At 38.4% G+C, this 18,048-nt stretch overlaps 1 protein-coding gene across 1 annotated transcript in view; it reads right to left on the bottom strand.

Annotated features, from left to right (window-relative positions):
- The window catches only part of LOC128699936 (casein kinase I-like), a 134,723-nt gene extending 119,125 nt beyond the window's left edge, over positions 1 to 15,598 (bottom strand). Inside the window, exon 1 of the mRNA XM_053792781.2 lies at positions 15,072 to 15,598. Coding sequence (XP_053648756.2) covers positions 15,072 to 15,306 — 235 coding nt within the window. The 5' untranslated portion in view covers positions 15,307 to 15,598. The remainder of the gene's footprint in view (positions 1 to 15,071) is intronic.
- Between the last annotated feature and the right edge of the window lie 2,450 nt (positions 15,599 to 18,048).

Raw genomic sequence — 18,048 nt, 5'->3', positions numbered from 1 at the left:
TTGAAACATTTAGAAAAAAGGGATTCAATAAAATAAAAACTATGTAAAACCGTTTGACTGCTACCTCTCAGCTATACAAAATAAATTAAATACAGTGGACCCCCGCTTAACGATCACCTCCAAATGCGACCAATTATGTAAGTGTATTTATGTAAGTGCGTTTGTACGTGTATGTTTGGGGGTCTGAAATGGACTAATCTACTTCACAATATTCCTTATTAATCCGTTCGGTCAGTACTGGCACCTGAACATACTACTGGAATGAAAAAAGTTCGTTAACCGGGGGTCCACTGTACTACATATTGTATGCAGCCTAAGCTCAATCAAATCTTAAGGACACTACACATTTTGAGAGTTTTTACATGTACATAAACAGCAGTCCCTTGAGTTATGATATTAATCCGTTCCAGAAGACGTATTGCACTTTAAAACTTTAACTCAAACCCCAAAATATGTAAATTTATGGTAATTAATTTTAAGAGCCCAAAAGTGCAACTTTCACTGTACCTTACACACTGTCTGATATAACTTGCAAGAACTATCTCCCTGTATCTACTTCTCTTTTATCCACAATAACAACAGTCTTTACACCATCTCTATCGTGATTTCTCTGCCATTTTTTCACTACCTTAGATTCGTCAGCCACTTTAATATTTTTCATTATTTCTTTTTGCTTGATAATAGTAGAGATGGTTGTTGGTAAAAGCCATATTCACACACCAATGAGCAATTTCTTGCTTGATCTTCAGAGAAATTGCCTGTTTATTGCACACTTCAGGGGCCATGACTTGTAAATGCAAATGATAGTGTAATTATAATACAAATGCAGTTATGAAGGGTAAATTATCCAGCGTTTGTGTGAAAACATCAGTGATAGCTTCAAACTGAAGAGTAAACTGTAATAAAAAAATCTGTTATTGGTTGAAATGCTACCATAGATATTCAAACTCTGCTACTGATTGGCTGCTAAACCACCCTCACAAACCCCTACTCCTATTGGCTCTGATGCTAAGAGGCAAAGTACTGCATCACTGGTTGACTAAGGCCCACCCACATAAGAACTGACACCCCTATTGGCTCAAATGCTAGCACACTGCTGGTTGGCTGAGGTCCACCCATGTGTGCCAATAATAATAATAATAATAATAATAATAATAATAATAATAATAATAATAATAATAATAATAATAATAATTTATCATCTGACAAGTATGTACATGATACAACTATACAGTCCTTGCTGACATCACTGGCATACTACTTTGCAGAAAATAAAAAGACCCTTGTTATAAAGAGCATTTCAGGCACCTTAGGTTAATCTTGCTCCTCCAGGACGTGACCCACAACAGTCATACCATGGTACACATATATTTCGAATTTTTCATTACAACTCAAAACTAGATTCTTCTATGAGCATAAATTGTAACTCCAGCCCATTGTAACTCAAGGGACTAATGAATTCCTGTTAAACATTTCCTAACATTACAACAGTGCTTGTGTGAATAATTTTATCCAACAACTTTAAATCCAGTTCATATTAGAATCATTCTAATGCAAAATGCAGTAAGAATCCCAGAAGTTTGCAGCAAGGTTAAAATAACACAAACTACACATTCAACAACACAGCAAAACTTCAATTTGATATTGATTTTTATACCATAACTGACATTACACTTTCTGGCTTAATACAATGCTAGATGATCAAAACAATAAAGAACAAAGAACACACATGTTTTCAAGAGGAAACTGGACAACTATCTCCTGCAGGTGCCTTATATGCTGAGGGTTGTCATCACTAGACCAACAGTCTGGATGACCAGGTGGCCAACAAAAACTGAGAGGAAAGAACCATCAAAACCGGTCCAAGGTCAGTCGCACAAGGAGATTCTGGTAAACTCTTACAAAGGATCAAAATGCTGTCATTTTTCCTAGCATATATAACAGGCTCCTGTCTTTAAGAGGGAACCAAAAAGTTCCTGAAAAAAAAAGTTCAACATCAGCTGGGTTGTGGTGCTCACACTGGATTGTGTGGAACAAGCACCAATAGCCTCACTGATCAGGCTGTCAATAGAGGGGTCGGGTCTGGAACAATGATCCCTCAAACATTCTGCTAAATTTCATGTCATGTGGGGCCGACACGAGTAGTTTTATCGAATACTTACAGAGTTCGCCCTGTACTTGTAATGAACCTTGGATGATGGCATTCTATATGATGAACTGGAATTAGAGATGTTTGATATAAATATACAGTGGAACCTCCACTAATGAGTTCAATCCATTCCATGACCTTGCTCACACCTGGATTTGCTCGTTTGCACAGTCAATTTTCCTCATTTAAATTAACTGATATGGAATTAATTCGTTTCAGTGGAATTCGAGGTACCAAAAAATACTTCAATAATTTCCCTAATATCAACTCTACAGCTTATTTATCAATCACAATTCATCTAATATGACACAATAAACAATATAAATAACATAGAAACCTGATATATACTCTAGATTGAATAAAATACATCATTATGTGATAGGTGAAGGTGGCCACAACCGCTCCCGCACTGTTGTGGTAAACACTACCATCTAGTGACGGCCTTTTGAAGCCATCTATTATTATAGTTATTATATAGTACATTATTATTATACATGTATTATTATTATTATACGTATTATCATCATTATTATATCATACTCTTATTATTATACGTATTATTATTACAGTAGGGCCCCACTTATACGGCGGGTTAGGTTCCAGGCTATCGCCGGAAAGCAGAACGCCATTTTTTTCCATTTACACTAAATTATATTAAGTTAGTAATAGAACTAGGCATTAAAAAACACAAAAAGTAAAATACATACACACTACATTCATTACTTATCTTAAAGTATTTGTAATCTTAATGTAGGGAGAGAGGCGAGTAGTACTTATTTTTAGGAAGTCAGGTGTACGTAGCCCTGGCTCCCTGTCTCATACTTAATATATGATATTTAAAACAGCCCAGAGTGTTAAAATACACATACAGTACACTCATTATTTACCTTAAAATGTGTGTAGTCTTAATGTAGGAAGAGAGGTGAGTACTAGCATTTATTTGTAGGAAGTCAGTGTAGGTAGCCGGTAGGTGCAGCCCGCCTGGGCTACACCTACTTGCTACCTACACTGTGGCCCAGAGCCATATTATTAGCATCGACATACCTTGTTCACTGAATTCTATTGTTTCTAACAACTACCTTTAGATGCCATCATAAACGAAGGGAGAAGTAATGAACAACTCATGCTGAAAATTGTAAACAGAAGCGGAGTGGGGGAGTGGCTGGGCCAAACGCAGATTCATACACGTTTTCTCTGGTGCCTGACCAGAGAAAATGTAATGTTGTCCCTCTGCCCAGCTACCACACAGGTCCACAAGTATTATTAACAGAGCACATATAAAATATGCAATAAACGCCAGACAACAACATTACATTAAGTCAGCAATATAAATAGGCATTAACCCTTTCAGGGTCCCCAGGCCCTCTCTGAGACTTGTTCTCTGGGTCGCCAAATTTAAAAAAAAAAAAAAGAATTTTTTCTTATGAAAAGATAGAGAATCTTCCCGATCATGACACCAAAAGTATGAAATCTGATGGAAAACTTACGGAACTATGTTCTCGCGAAGTTAGCGGTCTCGGCGATGTTTACGCTTCGGCGATTTGGCCCGCTTTGAGCCCTATTTTCGGCCAATTCCAGTGTACTAGTTGACAAAAATCATAACTATTTCGCTAGAACTCCATTTTTTCTATCGAATGAGTACAAGAAACCACCCATTTATCGATTTCAACTATCCAATAAGGTGGTCAGAATTTAGCAATTTTGCCAATTTCTCACAAATTTCAAAAGATGCCAATATTCGAATAGGGTCCAGAATAAACAAGACATTCCTGGTGCTAAAATAACAAGTTCTCTGTTCGTTAGTCACATACCCAGGCCCCTCTTATATTTCTTTGGCTTTCCACTTTGAATTTTTATTCTTACAAAAAAATAGAAGATTTACTATTATGCAGACTACTGCATTAGTGTAGAAATGGTATAAATAATATCAGCGCACTTGTGAAAGAATATTAGACTCACCAATTGACGTGTATTGGACGCTTAGCATGATTTGTTTACTTTTGAACTTTGGTAAAAATCGAACATTTCTTCTACTTTGAGCTCAATTTCAAGGTACCTTTCATTGTAAAACCAGTCAAAATCATCTCAATTTCTGTAATATGTCTTCCATTCTATAAAATGAGACCAGGAAAACTGAATACAACAATAAATACCATGCGAAAATACAGTGCCAAATCTCTGTTTTAATCCAAAAACACGGTCAAAGTTTTTTTTATCATTACGCACTGTGTGCTGCAGGATTTTTTTTATACTGTGCACATTGACCACATAGACCTATTCTTTCATATGTAGGCCTACCAGCTTTCTCTCACTAGATTTGAGGGTGCTAGAATTTAGGCGTACTAGTACGTCAAAAACCTTGGGGCGTAAGCCGTACTAGTACGGCCGAAACCCTGAAAGGGTTAAAAACACAATAAAAGGTAAGATACACGCAGAGTACACTTATTACTTACCTTAAAATATTAATATTAACCCTTTCAGGGTCGACAGGCCCTCTCCTAAACTTGTTCTCAGGGTCGGAAAAAAAAATTCTTAAGAAATGATAGAGAATCTTTTCCCAATCATAACGACACCAAAAGTATGAAATCTGATGGAAAACTTACGGAATTATGCTCTCGCGAAGTTAGCGGTCTCGACGATATTTACACATTGGCGATTTCACCCACTTTGAGCCCTATTTTTGGCCAATTCCAATGTACCAGTCGACAAAAATCATAGCTATTTCACTAGAACTCCATTTTTTTCTATCGACTGAGTACAAGAAACCACCCATTTACCAATTTCAACTATCCAATACAGTCAGAAATTGGCAATTTTGCCAATTTCACACAAATTTCAAAAGATGCCAATTTCCAAACAGGGTCCAGAATAATCAAGACAGACATTCCTGGCACTAAAATAACATTTTCTCTGTTCATTAGTCACGTCCCCAGGCCTCTCATACATTTCTTTGGCTTTCCACTTTGAATTTTTCTCAAAAAAAAAATAAAATAGAAGATTTACTGTTATGCAGACTACTGCATTTGTGTAGAAATGGTATAAATAATATCAGCGCACTTGTGAAAGAATATCAGGCTCACCAGAGTATTGGACGAGTGGCATGATTTGTTTACTTTTGAACTTTGGCAAAAATCGAACATTTCTGCTACTTTGAGTTCAATATCAAGGTACTTTTCATTGTGAAACCAATCAAAATCATCTCAATTTTTGTAATATGTCTTCTATTCTATAAAATAAGACCAAGAAAACTAGAATACAACCATAAATAGCATATGAAAACACACTGCAAAGTCGCTGTTTTAGAGCAAAAACATGGTCGGAGTTTTTCGTTTTTCTCATGCACTGTGTGCTGCAGGATTTTTTTTTATACTGTGCACACTGACCACATAGGCCCATTCTTTTATATGTAGTCGTACCAGCTTTCTCTCGCTAGATTTGAAGGTGCTAGAATTTATGCGCACTAGTATGGCACCAACTCTGGAGCACAAGCCGTACTAGTACGGCACCAACCCTGAAAGGGTTAATGTGAGAGAGGTGAGTGGCAGGGTGTTTATTGAATAAAATCAGAATGGCACACTAACATCCTCTTACTTGGCACTTAAAGCACGAGGCTTACGACTCCTCTTTTTATCACAGCTAAGCTTAGACGCCATCATCAATGAGAGCCAACTAGTTAATGAAAGAGTAAACAAGAGAGAGAACGAGTTACAGAGTTCAGACAATGTAAGAACACAAACTGAACAGGTAGTGGGCGATCACTTGGTCAGGCGAAATAAATGCGTATTAATGTGTGTGTACTTTTAGTTCATTCACGTACGCTTGTAAGAGTTTGTAAAACTTTACCTCACAATATATTTTTTATTATAATATTAACTACCTCATAAATACTCTTACATTGTGTACAAGTTAGTACATAATAAACAAACAGCAACACTCGCATTCTCATGCAACACAACATTTTTAGAGTGAATGAAGATATTATTATCATAATAAAAAGTGCTAAACCCACAAGGGTCATGAATTGCTCTATATATATATATAGAGTGAAGGCATATGAAAGTAATATTTTTCTACAGTTATCCCCCAATGTTTGACAAGAGAAAACTTAATTCTTCCGACACTACCTACACAGCCGCTTTGTAAACAAATCTCATATTTATGTCAATTTTTATTGTGTGTGTGAATGTATCATGTTTATATGCTATGTAACATGTTTCTTATATAATTTCGAGGAAAATATCATAGATGGATTAATGAAAATGTGCCCAAGAGTGATTATCATTACGTAGTACACTGGCGACACGAGTACACACACACTTAGCGATTTTAATGTGTACCTGCACACCAGCACTAAGTATATTTAGGTACAGGTACACATAAGTATAATTATCAGAATACATATAAAATATGCAGTAACTTTAAAACACTTGAAATTTTGGAAAGTTTCCAGTCACAATAGATGTGGTCATGGAAAATGTAAACAAACAGGGTGGGGCACGCCATAATTTAATGACCGCTTGCCGTACAGCAAATTTTGGTCATAATTTGACATCGCCGTATTAGCAAAACGCGGGGCCCTACTGTATTATTATAATTATTATTCTTACAATATAAATAATTTGTAACTTTTGTTCACACAAAAAATAAAAGATTTACTGTTATTCAGACTACTGCATTATTGTAATAATTGTATAAATAATGTCAACCCATTCATGACTGCGTATTGGAATGGGCATTTGTTTACTCTTGAACATCGCCAAAGAATCGAACATTTCTGCTACTTTGAGCTCAATTTCAAGGTACTTTTCATCATGAAACCAATCAAAGTCATATCTATTTCTGTAATATATCTTCCATTCTATCAAATGTGACCAAAAAAACGAGAATACAACCATAAAAACCATACGATAATACAGTCTAATGGCTGAGGAGTGAATTCCATTATTTATGGTCTGATTTCTTTCATTTTTGGTGTACGTTAAGAAGCATCTTTCCATCATACATTGTCCAAGTTTTAATAAGATAGCCCAACAAACAAACGAGACCCAAATCCCTAGATCAAGAGTAAGAGCCCCTCACCAGCATCAAGGAACATCCCTTGAGGCCCGCTCGCTTATGGAAATTTCGCTTGCGTATGGAAGCAAAAAATCCACCAAGCGACTGCTCGTATTTGGAAAAACTCGCAAGTGGAGGTTCCACTGTATTTCACTTTAGGATTATAACTGCAACTGATTTCAAATTGTCACACAGCCTCTCCTCATTTAGCGACGTACTCATTTACCAACAACTCGGACTTATGATGGGCTCTCTGACCAATAAGCATACCTAAATAATGTATACGAGAGCCGATTTCCTCTATTCTGTTTATTACAATATACAGTACACTACTGTATAAATATTTAAAAATATGCTAAAAATGTTATAAATGGTGCAAAGGTGACATCAAAACAATATCAAAGATGGCTGACACAAACCCACTACCATTATAGTATGCTACTTGTTTAGTAGTCAAATCTGTTTACAGACGTAGTCATAGGAGCTGAACTCCGTCGTTAAGTGAGGAGAGGCTGTAATAGATTGCCAATACAAATGCTCATAACTATTTTTCACTAATATCTATTTCCTGAATAGCTAATTCAATCACTGATCCTAATTTTAACTTTTAGCAGAAATTAGTTGGCCACTCCAACAATAACCAGGAAAACTGATAAGTCAACTCTTTTTCTTAAGGGTAGAGTTGATACCTCAGAAAATTAAGAGGATGCCATATTCCTCATTAACCTACATCTGGGGTTATAGTTACATTCAAATTTTTTTTTTAATACACTGGCCGTCCATTTCCCACTGAGGCAGAGTGACCTGAAAAAGAAGAAACACTTTCAAAGTTTTTCTTCTTTTTACATTTAGTAATTTATACAGAAGGGGTTACTAACCCCTTGCTCCCAGCATTTTAGTCGTCTCTTATGACACGCATGGCGTACAGAGGTAGAATTCTTTTCCATTTCCCCAAATAGCTACTTAAAACTGAACAGAAACTACCATTGCCACCCTATTCATACAGATAATCCAAGGTACATGAGTGACGACAACCTTCAGTGTTGTCCCTTGGTCTATTTGGTAAGCCCATTCTTTTTTCCTTGAATTGTGTGTTAATCACATCTTATTCCATCCAGCTACTGCAGAACCCTTCCTACAATTTCAACGTTGAACCTAAAAGAATATACCAGTGAGTATATACATATGCTTGCCAAAGGAATGCTTTAATCAATACCTGCACCTTATAGTAAAACACCCACAGTCATTTAATGAAGTTCCAAGAAGCCAAACTTGTCATCAAGATGTCAGATCTAAACGGCAGACAATGTATGTTATCTGCTGCCATTCCAACACCATCATCTAACACAGACAACTTTATAATCTTGAAAAAACAGTCAACAACTTATACAGCACCTGACTCGAATCATAATAAACATACACAAACTGCAAGCATGCACACACTGTACATTTCCTGTTCTCCTTGGTGGGCAAAGTATCTCAATAAATATTCTAATGCCACATATCTCTCGCTTATATGCGTGTCAGTGTTCAACGCTGTTTTTAACTTTATAGTCCATGACTGGACTTTAGAGACAATTGCCAAATATAATAGTGCAGGCACCAAGATTAATGCTTTACATATGTCCTGACAAATTAACTTAGCACAATCTTGAGTTATAACCTTGTTAATTACAGTAACCATGGAACTAAGCTAATAGTCAGCTCTACTGCCAAGGTACAGAGGAGGTAACACTGCCTAACAGAATCTCCTGCTCCCTAATGATATTCACAGTTTACTTGCAGGTTTCTAACTGCACTTACCCCACAGACAAAACTAGATATGTCCATTGCAACTGCCATGTACAGTTCTATATTGACAGCACGCTGGAGTAACAAGGCTCCATCAGTCTACAGCTGCAGCCTCAGCATCAGCTGCTATTTTCGTGTAACAGTATGTTTTTCAAGCAGTTAGATACTAGTTTCAGAAATGCCGATATATGTTTCAAATGATGTAAATTAAGAAATTTAAGATAAATACTTTAATCATCACATTCATGGAGGAGCACTAAATCAGCACCTGGGAAATGGGAGGCAATCAAATTTCATCCAAAGATAGGTGTCCCATGGCATGATAGGCAACTCTTTTGCCTCGCACACTGAGTGTCCATGGTTCAATTCCTGGCCAGGTGGAAACATTGGGTGTGTTTTCTTACACCTTCTGTCCCCATTCACCTAGCAAGCAAGTAGCTGCCTGGGTGTTAGGTGACTGGTGTGGGTTGCATCCTGGGGACAAGATTGAAAGATCCCAATCAAAATAAGACAAGAGTCCTCGATGATGCACTTTCTTCAGTTATCCTGGGTAGCTAACCCTCTGGGGTTAAAAACCACAACAAAATCTTATTTTATAGGGAAGGTAACTCCAACTCCCTGGATTAAGAGCTCCACCAGCATCCTTGAAGGGTTGATTTTACATAGCCATTAATAACAGATTCCCATCCTTTTTGTTTTCAGTACTGTACTTAGCAAAATTATCAGCTAGTTTTGAATTCTAAAATTTACAATACCTGAACAGTATATAATTAGTAGTACCTGATAAAACAGTATTCTTTAAACTGAAATTTCAACTTGTTTCCCTAGCAACAATTCAAGCTTTTTCTTGACGGAGTGCCAGCAGACCACAAGGATCCCAATGGAAATCAAGTCAATGACTTTTTTTGGGTTATACTAAGCAGTTTACACTGTACGATAATACTTGTGTATACCTGTACCTAAATAAACTTACTAATTTACCCTTCTTTCCATTATTTCTATTAATGTACAATCTAAACCCAAAACTGTGGCACTCGGAAGGCACATCCTGACTAGCACTTTGACTCCATTACAAAATGCTCATAGGAAAGTTTTCATACCTGTGTAGTTTCATCTTCCAAAATCAGGTTTCTCCCTTTCCCCACAAAACAAGTTTCTAAATAATACATGCTAGTGTTTACAAATATACTTGAGAATACAACAAGAGACCAGTGCCTTATTTGGCATCAAGCAAAGTCACACTTTTTAAATACAGGTACAACATCGATTCCCTGGACACTGATGGTTCAGAACCCAACAAATATATGAGCAGGAACTTGAAATTCCTGTGGCAGTGTATTTACCGCCAAACTGGACATCGCTTATCCAACCCCAAGACCAAGGAGTACTGCGCTCTCTAAAGGTGGAAAAAGCAGCGATCCGGAAAGGCTTTGGAACCAAAGGTCCGGAAAATCGATATTGTACCTGTACCTGCATTGGCAAGTTATCCAGGCAACAGGTTCAATGACTTGTTAAAATACCGTGGACATTTATAATCTGCGCAGGTTACATTACTGAAAACTGCACTACCAATGATTTCCATAACTTATGGACTAAAAACATATGGAAAAAAATAGTGTCATGTTCCTCAAACTTCAAAGAAACCAAAATAAACTTAGTACAATAATTTTTCAAGAAAACAATACTTCTGTCTACCTAATTTTGTCAAGGATGCTCTGTGAAATATCTGAACTCTAATGAGATTCTGACAGTTAAAAGAGTACATGTAGCTGTAAAATGGTTACATTAATTGTACTGTACAGTATATGTTACTTTCTATCAAGTTGGACTGGTGATGCTTAACATCCTAGAGTGGAGGGTGGCTGTGGCCCTACTGGGCCTGGGGCTGATGGCTGGGGTTGGTGGTGTAATGATGAAGGTTGGACATCTTGTGATGTTAATGCAGCTTCATTAACAGATTGTTGCAGTGGAGTGCTCAGGTATTTTGTCATACACCACTGGTTTGTTTTAGCTTGCAGTTTTATATACAGTCCATTTTGTATTCTAAACTGGTTAAAACATTCAGAACTAAATGTGTGCCTGTTTTTGGGCTATCCCTCCTCCTCACATACTGTTGTATAGTATGATCAGGCTTCTTCCTAATAATGTCATCATCAAATGAAACACCTTTCTTTGTTTTCCAATCAAAACATTTTTTTACCTTTTCTGTTTTATTTAGTTGTAATTGTCGTGGGGGTTCCAAGGAGATATAGGTGAAAGAATACACATGTAGTGTACGTTCTAAGGAGGCAGAAAAGCCCAGGTCTGCCTGTCGAGTCTATGCCTAGGGTGGAAGTGAGGAGGTGGTTTGCGGTGTGATTTGTGACGTCTTAAGAATCTCAAGCACAACCATTTTTTTTCAAAATAGACACAGTTTCACACTTATTTTTGCCCTTGCTTCACTAGTATCACTTGCACTTTGTTTGGATGCCATGATAAATATCCAGAGATGAGATGGGGTGATGAAAGGAAGAAAGAACCGAATGACGAGCACTGAGTGAAAATCCTACAGTACATACATATCCAGAAACACTGACCAACGTGGGAAGCTGTTTGTTTACACACATACATCGTCCCTCACACCCTCCCCTGCACTGCTTAAACAATGGAGGTACCCAATGTGTAATGATGACTCTCTTGCCTGTGCTCCTTAATCCTTAATGAAAATGTGCACCACCAGTGGAAATGATTTCTGCTCCAGCATGCTTTAATGGAAATGGTGCACTTCTGTTGGAAATGAAAATCTAATTTAAACTGCATAATACTGAGCGTGAGGAATGACTGACAATTTTTTTTTACCATATAACCAAATATATCCCGGTGATATCCAACAATTTAGAGTTAGGCTAGATTAAGTTTGATTATTTTAGATAAGTTCATGCTGATGAATTCATTAAATTTATAATTACATAGCAACAAATTTTGAGAGTAGAAAAATATCCGAGATTCCTCAACCAACACCATGGAAATGTTGGCAAGATCATCTGTACATACTCCATTTGCAGATGAAATAAACAAGCACCATTTGTAATATTTTTCATAGAAGTTTTACAGATTGCTTTTAAAATCATATGTATAGTACTAATCTCATAATTATTATAAGAACATGTATGAAGGAGCACTGCACCAGGTCTACTGACCCATGATAGGCAAGTCCAACTCACACCCACCCATGTACTTTTCTAACAGTTACCCAAGGTGTTTGTATCAACGATGCTAATCACGAGTTTGTTCCACTCATTCACAACTCTCTTACCAAACCAATGCTTTCCCATATCCTTTCTGAATCTAAATTTTCCCAACCTGAACCCACTGCTGCAAGTCCCGCCTTGGTTAGATATTTTTAACACGTTATTTACCCAAATACCTGGGCATGATAGTGGCTATCTTTGTACTTAGCAAATCAAAATTGTGATTACACATTGTAACCTTTACAAAGAAATTAACTTTACTTTACCCTTTTGTGTGTCTTCCATTTATGCACCTCAATCATTTCCCCCCCCCCTAATTAAATGCATTTCCAAAGAACAGATTCAGTAATCTTAGTCTATCCTTGCAGGAAAGATTTCTGGTACACGGGATCACCTCGTCATCCTTCTCTCTGTTATCAACACATTTTTGTCTATTCTGTAATATAGAGACCACAACTGCACAGCACAGTCTAAATGAGACCTTACCAAGGCTATATAAAGTTGAAGTATAATCTGAGGATGCCTAGCATTAATACTTCTAGATTTGAAGCCAAGAATTACATTAGCTTTATTGTAAATACGTATGCACTGTCCTCTTGGCTTTTGATTACCATAAAGCAAAACTTCTAAACCTTTTTTGGTTCAGTGACCGAGATCTACTTTATTCTGTTTATAAGTGCCATGGTTATTTTTTTTTCAAAGCTTGCTATACTAAACTGTATGTCACTTCTTCAACCACTGCATCAACCTATCCAACTCTTCATTTAGCGCTCTAGTATCTTCATCAGAATTAATGACAAACTAGGTGGTACAGACAAAATGGTAGTAAATGAAGTTTTAACCAGCAAGTAGTTTAAAAAAGCCAAATATATGAATGACACAACAAGACTAAGCCTCTTAAGTGCAGACCATCTTTAAACATTTTCAATGATTATAATTATCATTATTTATTACATTTATCTGGGGGAGCACTAAACCCATATGGATATTACATCACCTGGGATACGGAAACACTCAGACTCAAACTAAGGGAGACAATGTACAATTCTTTGTTCCAATTCCTTGGATCATAAGTCCCTCACTAACACCAGCTACTTTAAAGTAGCCTTACTGAAGTAAAGTTACTTTAAAGTAGCCTTACTGAAGTAAAGCTACTTTAAAGTAGCTTTACTGAAGTAAAGCTACTTTAAAGTAGCTTTACTGAAGTAAAGCTACTTTAAAGTAGCTTTACTGAAGTAAAGTTACTTTAAAGTAGCTGAAACTTACACTGAGCTTATCTTAGTGGTAAATGTTAAACTATTTCTAAAAAGATATTAAAAGGACTCAATGGTAATAAGTTGCTTTAACTGACTTTGTTGGGTTATCCAAGGTTAATTTGCACACGTTACTATGTATGATCATTGTAGTCACCAAAATTTGTAAATAACAATGGTTATAAATGACCATAATTTTTAAAGGGGTGGACCGGTAAGCCAGCGGAAGGCCTCGGTCAGATGACCAAAAGCTCCAAAGGCGGGTCATCATCTGACTAAGACCCGCGTCAGGAAACATTTGTCTTGTTTCCTGACGAACCTTACCTAACCTAACCTAACCAAAATTTGTATAAGTAACTGTACTTATGTGTACCTGTACCTAAATACTTGCAATTCACAAATAATTAAGGAATAGCTGACATTATTAACATACTTTATAGGAAACAAAGTTAGACAACAAACATTGTGACAGATTACACAGGAATTAGACTGACTTTATCTGAGATCTCCAGTCACATATTATAAGCCTAGAAAGGTGATAAATTAAGATATAAGCCAAAATAAGCCTACTGAGTCAAGTATTATGATTGAGATTACATAAAAGAGTTGAGTCAAACTCACCTAATCTGAGCTCACCAGTTAAATAAGTTTATTTGGCTACAGCTCACCAGTTAAATAAGTTTATTTGGCTACAGCTCACCAGTTAAATAAGTTTATTTGGCTACAGGTACTCATAAGTACAATTCTCATACAAAGTTTAACATGTGTAAATTATCAAGGATAATCCATAAAAGTCAAAGTGACTTATTGCCATTGTAAGCCTAGAGGTGATAAATTACCAGAATATGAGGCGAGATAATTGTAACGAGACATACAAGTTATTTAGTCGAGTTATTGTATAACCTGAACTTTGTCAAGTATAACAGGCCTAGAGGTGATAAATTATATGCTGAGTGAGGATAAATTACAAGGATATGAGGATAAATTACAAGGATATGAGGATAAATTACAAGGATATGAGGATAAATTACAAGGATATGAGGATAAATTACAAGGATATGAGGATAAATTACAAGGATATGAGGATAAATTACAAGGATATGAGGATAAATTACAAGGATATGAGGATAAATTAAAAGGATGTGAGGATAAATTACGAGGATACAAGGATAAATTACGAGGATACAAGGATAAATTACGAGGATACAAGGATAAATTACGAGGATACAAGGATAAATTACGAGGATATAAGGATAAATTACGAGGATACAAGGATAAATTACGAGGATATAAGGATAAATTACGAGGATACAAGGATAAATTACGAGGATACAAGGATAAATTACGAGGATACAAGGATAAATTACGAGGATACAAGGATAAATTACGAGGATACAAGGATAAATTACGAGGATACAAGGATAAATTACGAGGATACAAGGATAAATTACGAGGATACAAGGATAAATTACGGATACAAGGATAAATTACGAGGATACAAGGATAAATTACGAGGATATAAGGATAAATCAGAAGGATAAGAGGTAAGATAAGGGTGGAGAGAGAAAAGTTACATAAGTATAAATTACTGACCTAATCTGAGTTCACCAAAGTTGCCACAACCAATTTTCTTGCCAACTCTGAAGTTTGGACCAACAAATAGTTCTAGAGAGTTAGAGGAGGAGGAGGTTCTTGATCCAGGCTGCATGGTGGTGGTGGCCGTCCTGTTAGCAGTACTGGCTCTTGATACTCTCCTGGAGGCTGGCTCCTGGTCCTCCTTACCCCCTCCACCACCACCACCACGCTCCCTCCTCTCCCCCTTCTGCATGTCTGCTCACCAGCAGCAGCAGCAGCTTCCAGCAGACACAAGACTCACCACCATATACCTGTGTGTCTGCCAGGCCGCCCCTACCACCACCCTCACTTCATCTCTTCTCCATCTTATTTCCTCGATATACGCACCATTTTCCACGCTCTCTGCCCACCACGACGCACACACCGCACTGGGGGACACACCAATTTTATTCACAAGGGGGTTAAGTGGTTTAATATAGGTTAAATATGAGTAAGATGAGAGAGAGGAGTCACCGCGAGCTGTGAGCTCTGCTAAATCTTTTTAACGCGGATCGATACACTCGAACTTGTACCTCACTCAAATTAACATCCAAAATTAAATTAAACTCCATTATTAAATTATTATTACCATCTTAAACCCTAGTATAATTAATTTAACGCATTTCTCTATCTCTCTTATTTAAAATAATTCATTGTATATTTTATAATACTGATATCAAGTTGACATTATGATTCTGACAAACATTTGACCACCTGATTCAACCAAAATAAATACAAATAATGTTTGTTATGTTAAGTGTATGTTAGTGTGTTATATGTTGTCTTGTATTGTTTTATGTTGTTCAATTTAAAAGTGGAAATAAAGAGAGGAAGTGAGAGAATGTGTACAGTGTAGTGTTGGGTACTATGTCGTCTGGCGGAGGAGGGGAAGTACTGCGGCTGCTGCTAGCGGTGCTGCTGCTGCTGTTGGCGGTGCTGCTAGCGGTGGTGGTGCTGCTTGTGGCGGTGCTGATGCTAACAGTGCTGATGCTGCTGCTAGCGGTGCTGATGCTAACAGTGCTGATGCTGCTGCTAGCGGTGCTGATGCTAACAGTGCTGCTGCTAGCGGTGCTGATGCTAACAGTGCTGCTGCTAGCGGTGCTGATGCTAACAGTGCTGCTGCTAGCGGTGCTGATGCTAACAGTGCTGCTGCTAGCGGTGCTGATGCTAACAGTGCTGCTGCTAGCGGTGCTGATGCTAACAGTGCTGCTGCTAGCGGTGCTGATGCTAACAGTGCTGCTGCTAGCGGTGCTGATGCTAACAGTGCTGCTGCTAGCGGTGCTGATGCTAACAGTGCTGCTGCTAGCGGTGCTGATGCTAACAGTGCTGCTGCTAGCGGTGCTGATGCTAACAGTGCTGCTGCTAGCGGTGCTGATGCTAACAGTGCTGCTGCTAGCGGTGCTGATGCTAACAGTGCTGCTGCTAGCGGTGCTGATGCTAACAGTGCTGCTGCTAGCGGTGCTGATGCTAACAGTGCTGCTGCTAGCGGTGCTGCTGCTGCTGTTGGCGGTGCTGCTGCTGCTAGCGGTGCTGATGCTGCTTGTGGCGGTGCTGATGCTGCTGCTAGCGGTGCTGATGCTAACAGTGCTGATGCTGCTACTAGCGGTGCTGATGCTAACAGTGCTGATGCTGCTGCTAGCGGTGCTGATGCTAACAGTGCTGATGCTGCTGCTAGCGGTGCTGATGCTGCTGTTGGCGGTGCTGCTGCTGCTAGCGGTGCTGATGCTGCTTGTGGCGGTGCTGCTACTAGCGGTGCTGCTGCTGTTGGCGGTGCTGCTGCTGCTAGCAGTGGTGGTGCTGCTTGTGGCAGTGCTGCTGCTAGCGGTGCTGTTGGTGTTGCTGCTGCTGCTAGCGGTGGTGCTGCTGCTTGTGGCGGTGCTGATGCTAACAGTGCTGATGCTGCTAGCGGTGCTGATGCTGCTGTTGGCGGTGCTGTTGCTGCTAGCGGTGCTGATGCTGCTTGTGGCATTGCTGATGCTGCTGCTAGCGGTGCTGATGCTAACAGTGCTGATGCTGCTACTAGCGGTGCTGATGCTAACAGTGCTGATGCTGCTGCTAGCAGTGCTGATGCTAACAGTGCTGATGGATCCCAGGTTACAACCTATACAGATGTGACAGAGTGAACAGGCAAAAGGGGGGGGGGTTGGCCTGTACATTGCAGAGTCACTTGTTTGCACAGAACTGCTAAATGCCTCAAATGATGTAGTGGAAGTTTTAGCAGTAAAGGTCGAGAACCAAAACCTAGTCATTGTGATAGTCTACAAGCCTCCGGATGCAACATCCCAGCAATTCCAGGAACAGCTGTTAAAAATTGACCACTGGAAAACCTTCCAGCTCCTGCACCCAACATCTTGCTCCTGGGGGATTTCAACTTAAGGCACCTAAAATGGAGGAATATAGCAAATAATATTGTTGCAGTAATAACACCAGGAGGCAGCTCTGATGAAAACTCACACTCACGCGAGCTTTTAAATCTCTGCACAAAATTCAATTTAAACCAGCAAATAATAGAGCCTACTAGACTGGAGAATACACTAGACCTCATCTTCACTAACAATGATGATCTGATAAGAAATATCACCATATCAAAAACAATATACTCAGATCACAACATAATTGAGGTTCAGTCATGTATGCGCGGAGCCCCAGACCGACATAATGAGATTAGTCACGAGGGAGCATTCACCAAATTCAACTTCAATAACAAAAACATAAAGTGGGACCAAGTAAACCAAGTCCTAACCGATATAAGCTGGGAAGATATACTAAGCAACACAGACCCCAACTTATGCCTAGAACAGATTAACTCGGTGGCACTCGATGTATGCACAAGGCTTATTCCTCTAAGAAAAAGGAGGAGTAGATGTAAAACAGAAAGAGACAGGCGCTCCCTTTACAGGCGACGGAAAAGAATAACAGAGCGGCTAAAAGAGGTCAATATATCTGAAATGCGTAG

This window comes from Cherax quadricarinatus, chromosome 81 (genome assembly GCF_038502225.1).
Source record: "Cherax quadricarinatus isolate ZL_2023a chromosome 81, ASM3850222v1, whole genome shotgun sequence".
Lineage (NCBI taxonomy): Eukaryota > Metazoa > Arthropoda > Malacostraca > Decapoda > Parastacidae > Cherax > Cherax quadricarinatus.
The sequence above is the reverse complement of the archived record's forward strand: the minus strand, read 5'-3'. Positions and strand labels throughout refer to the sequence as shown.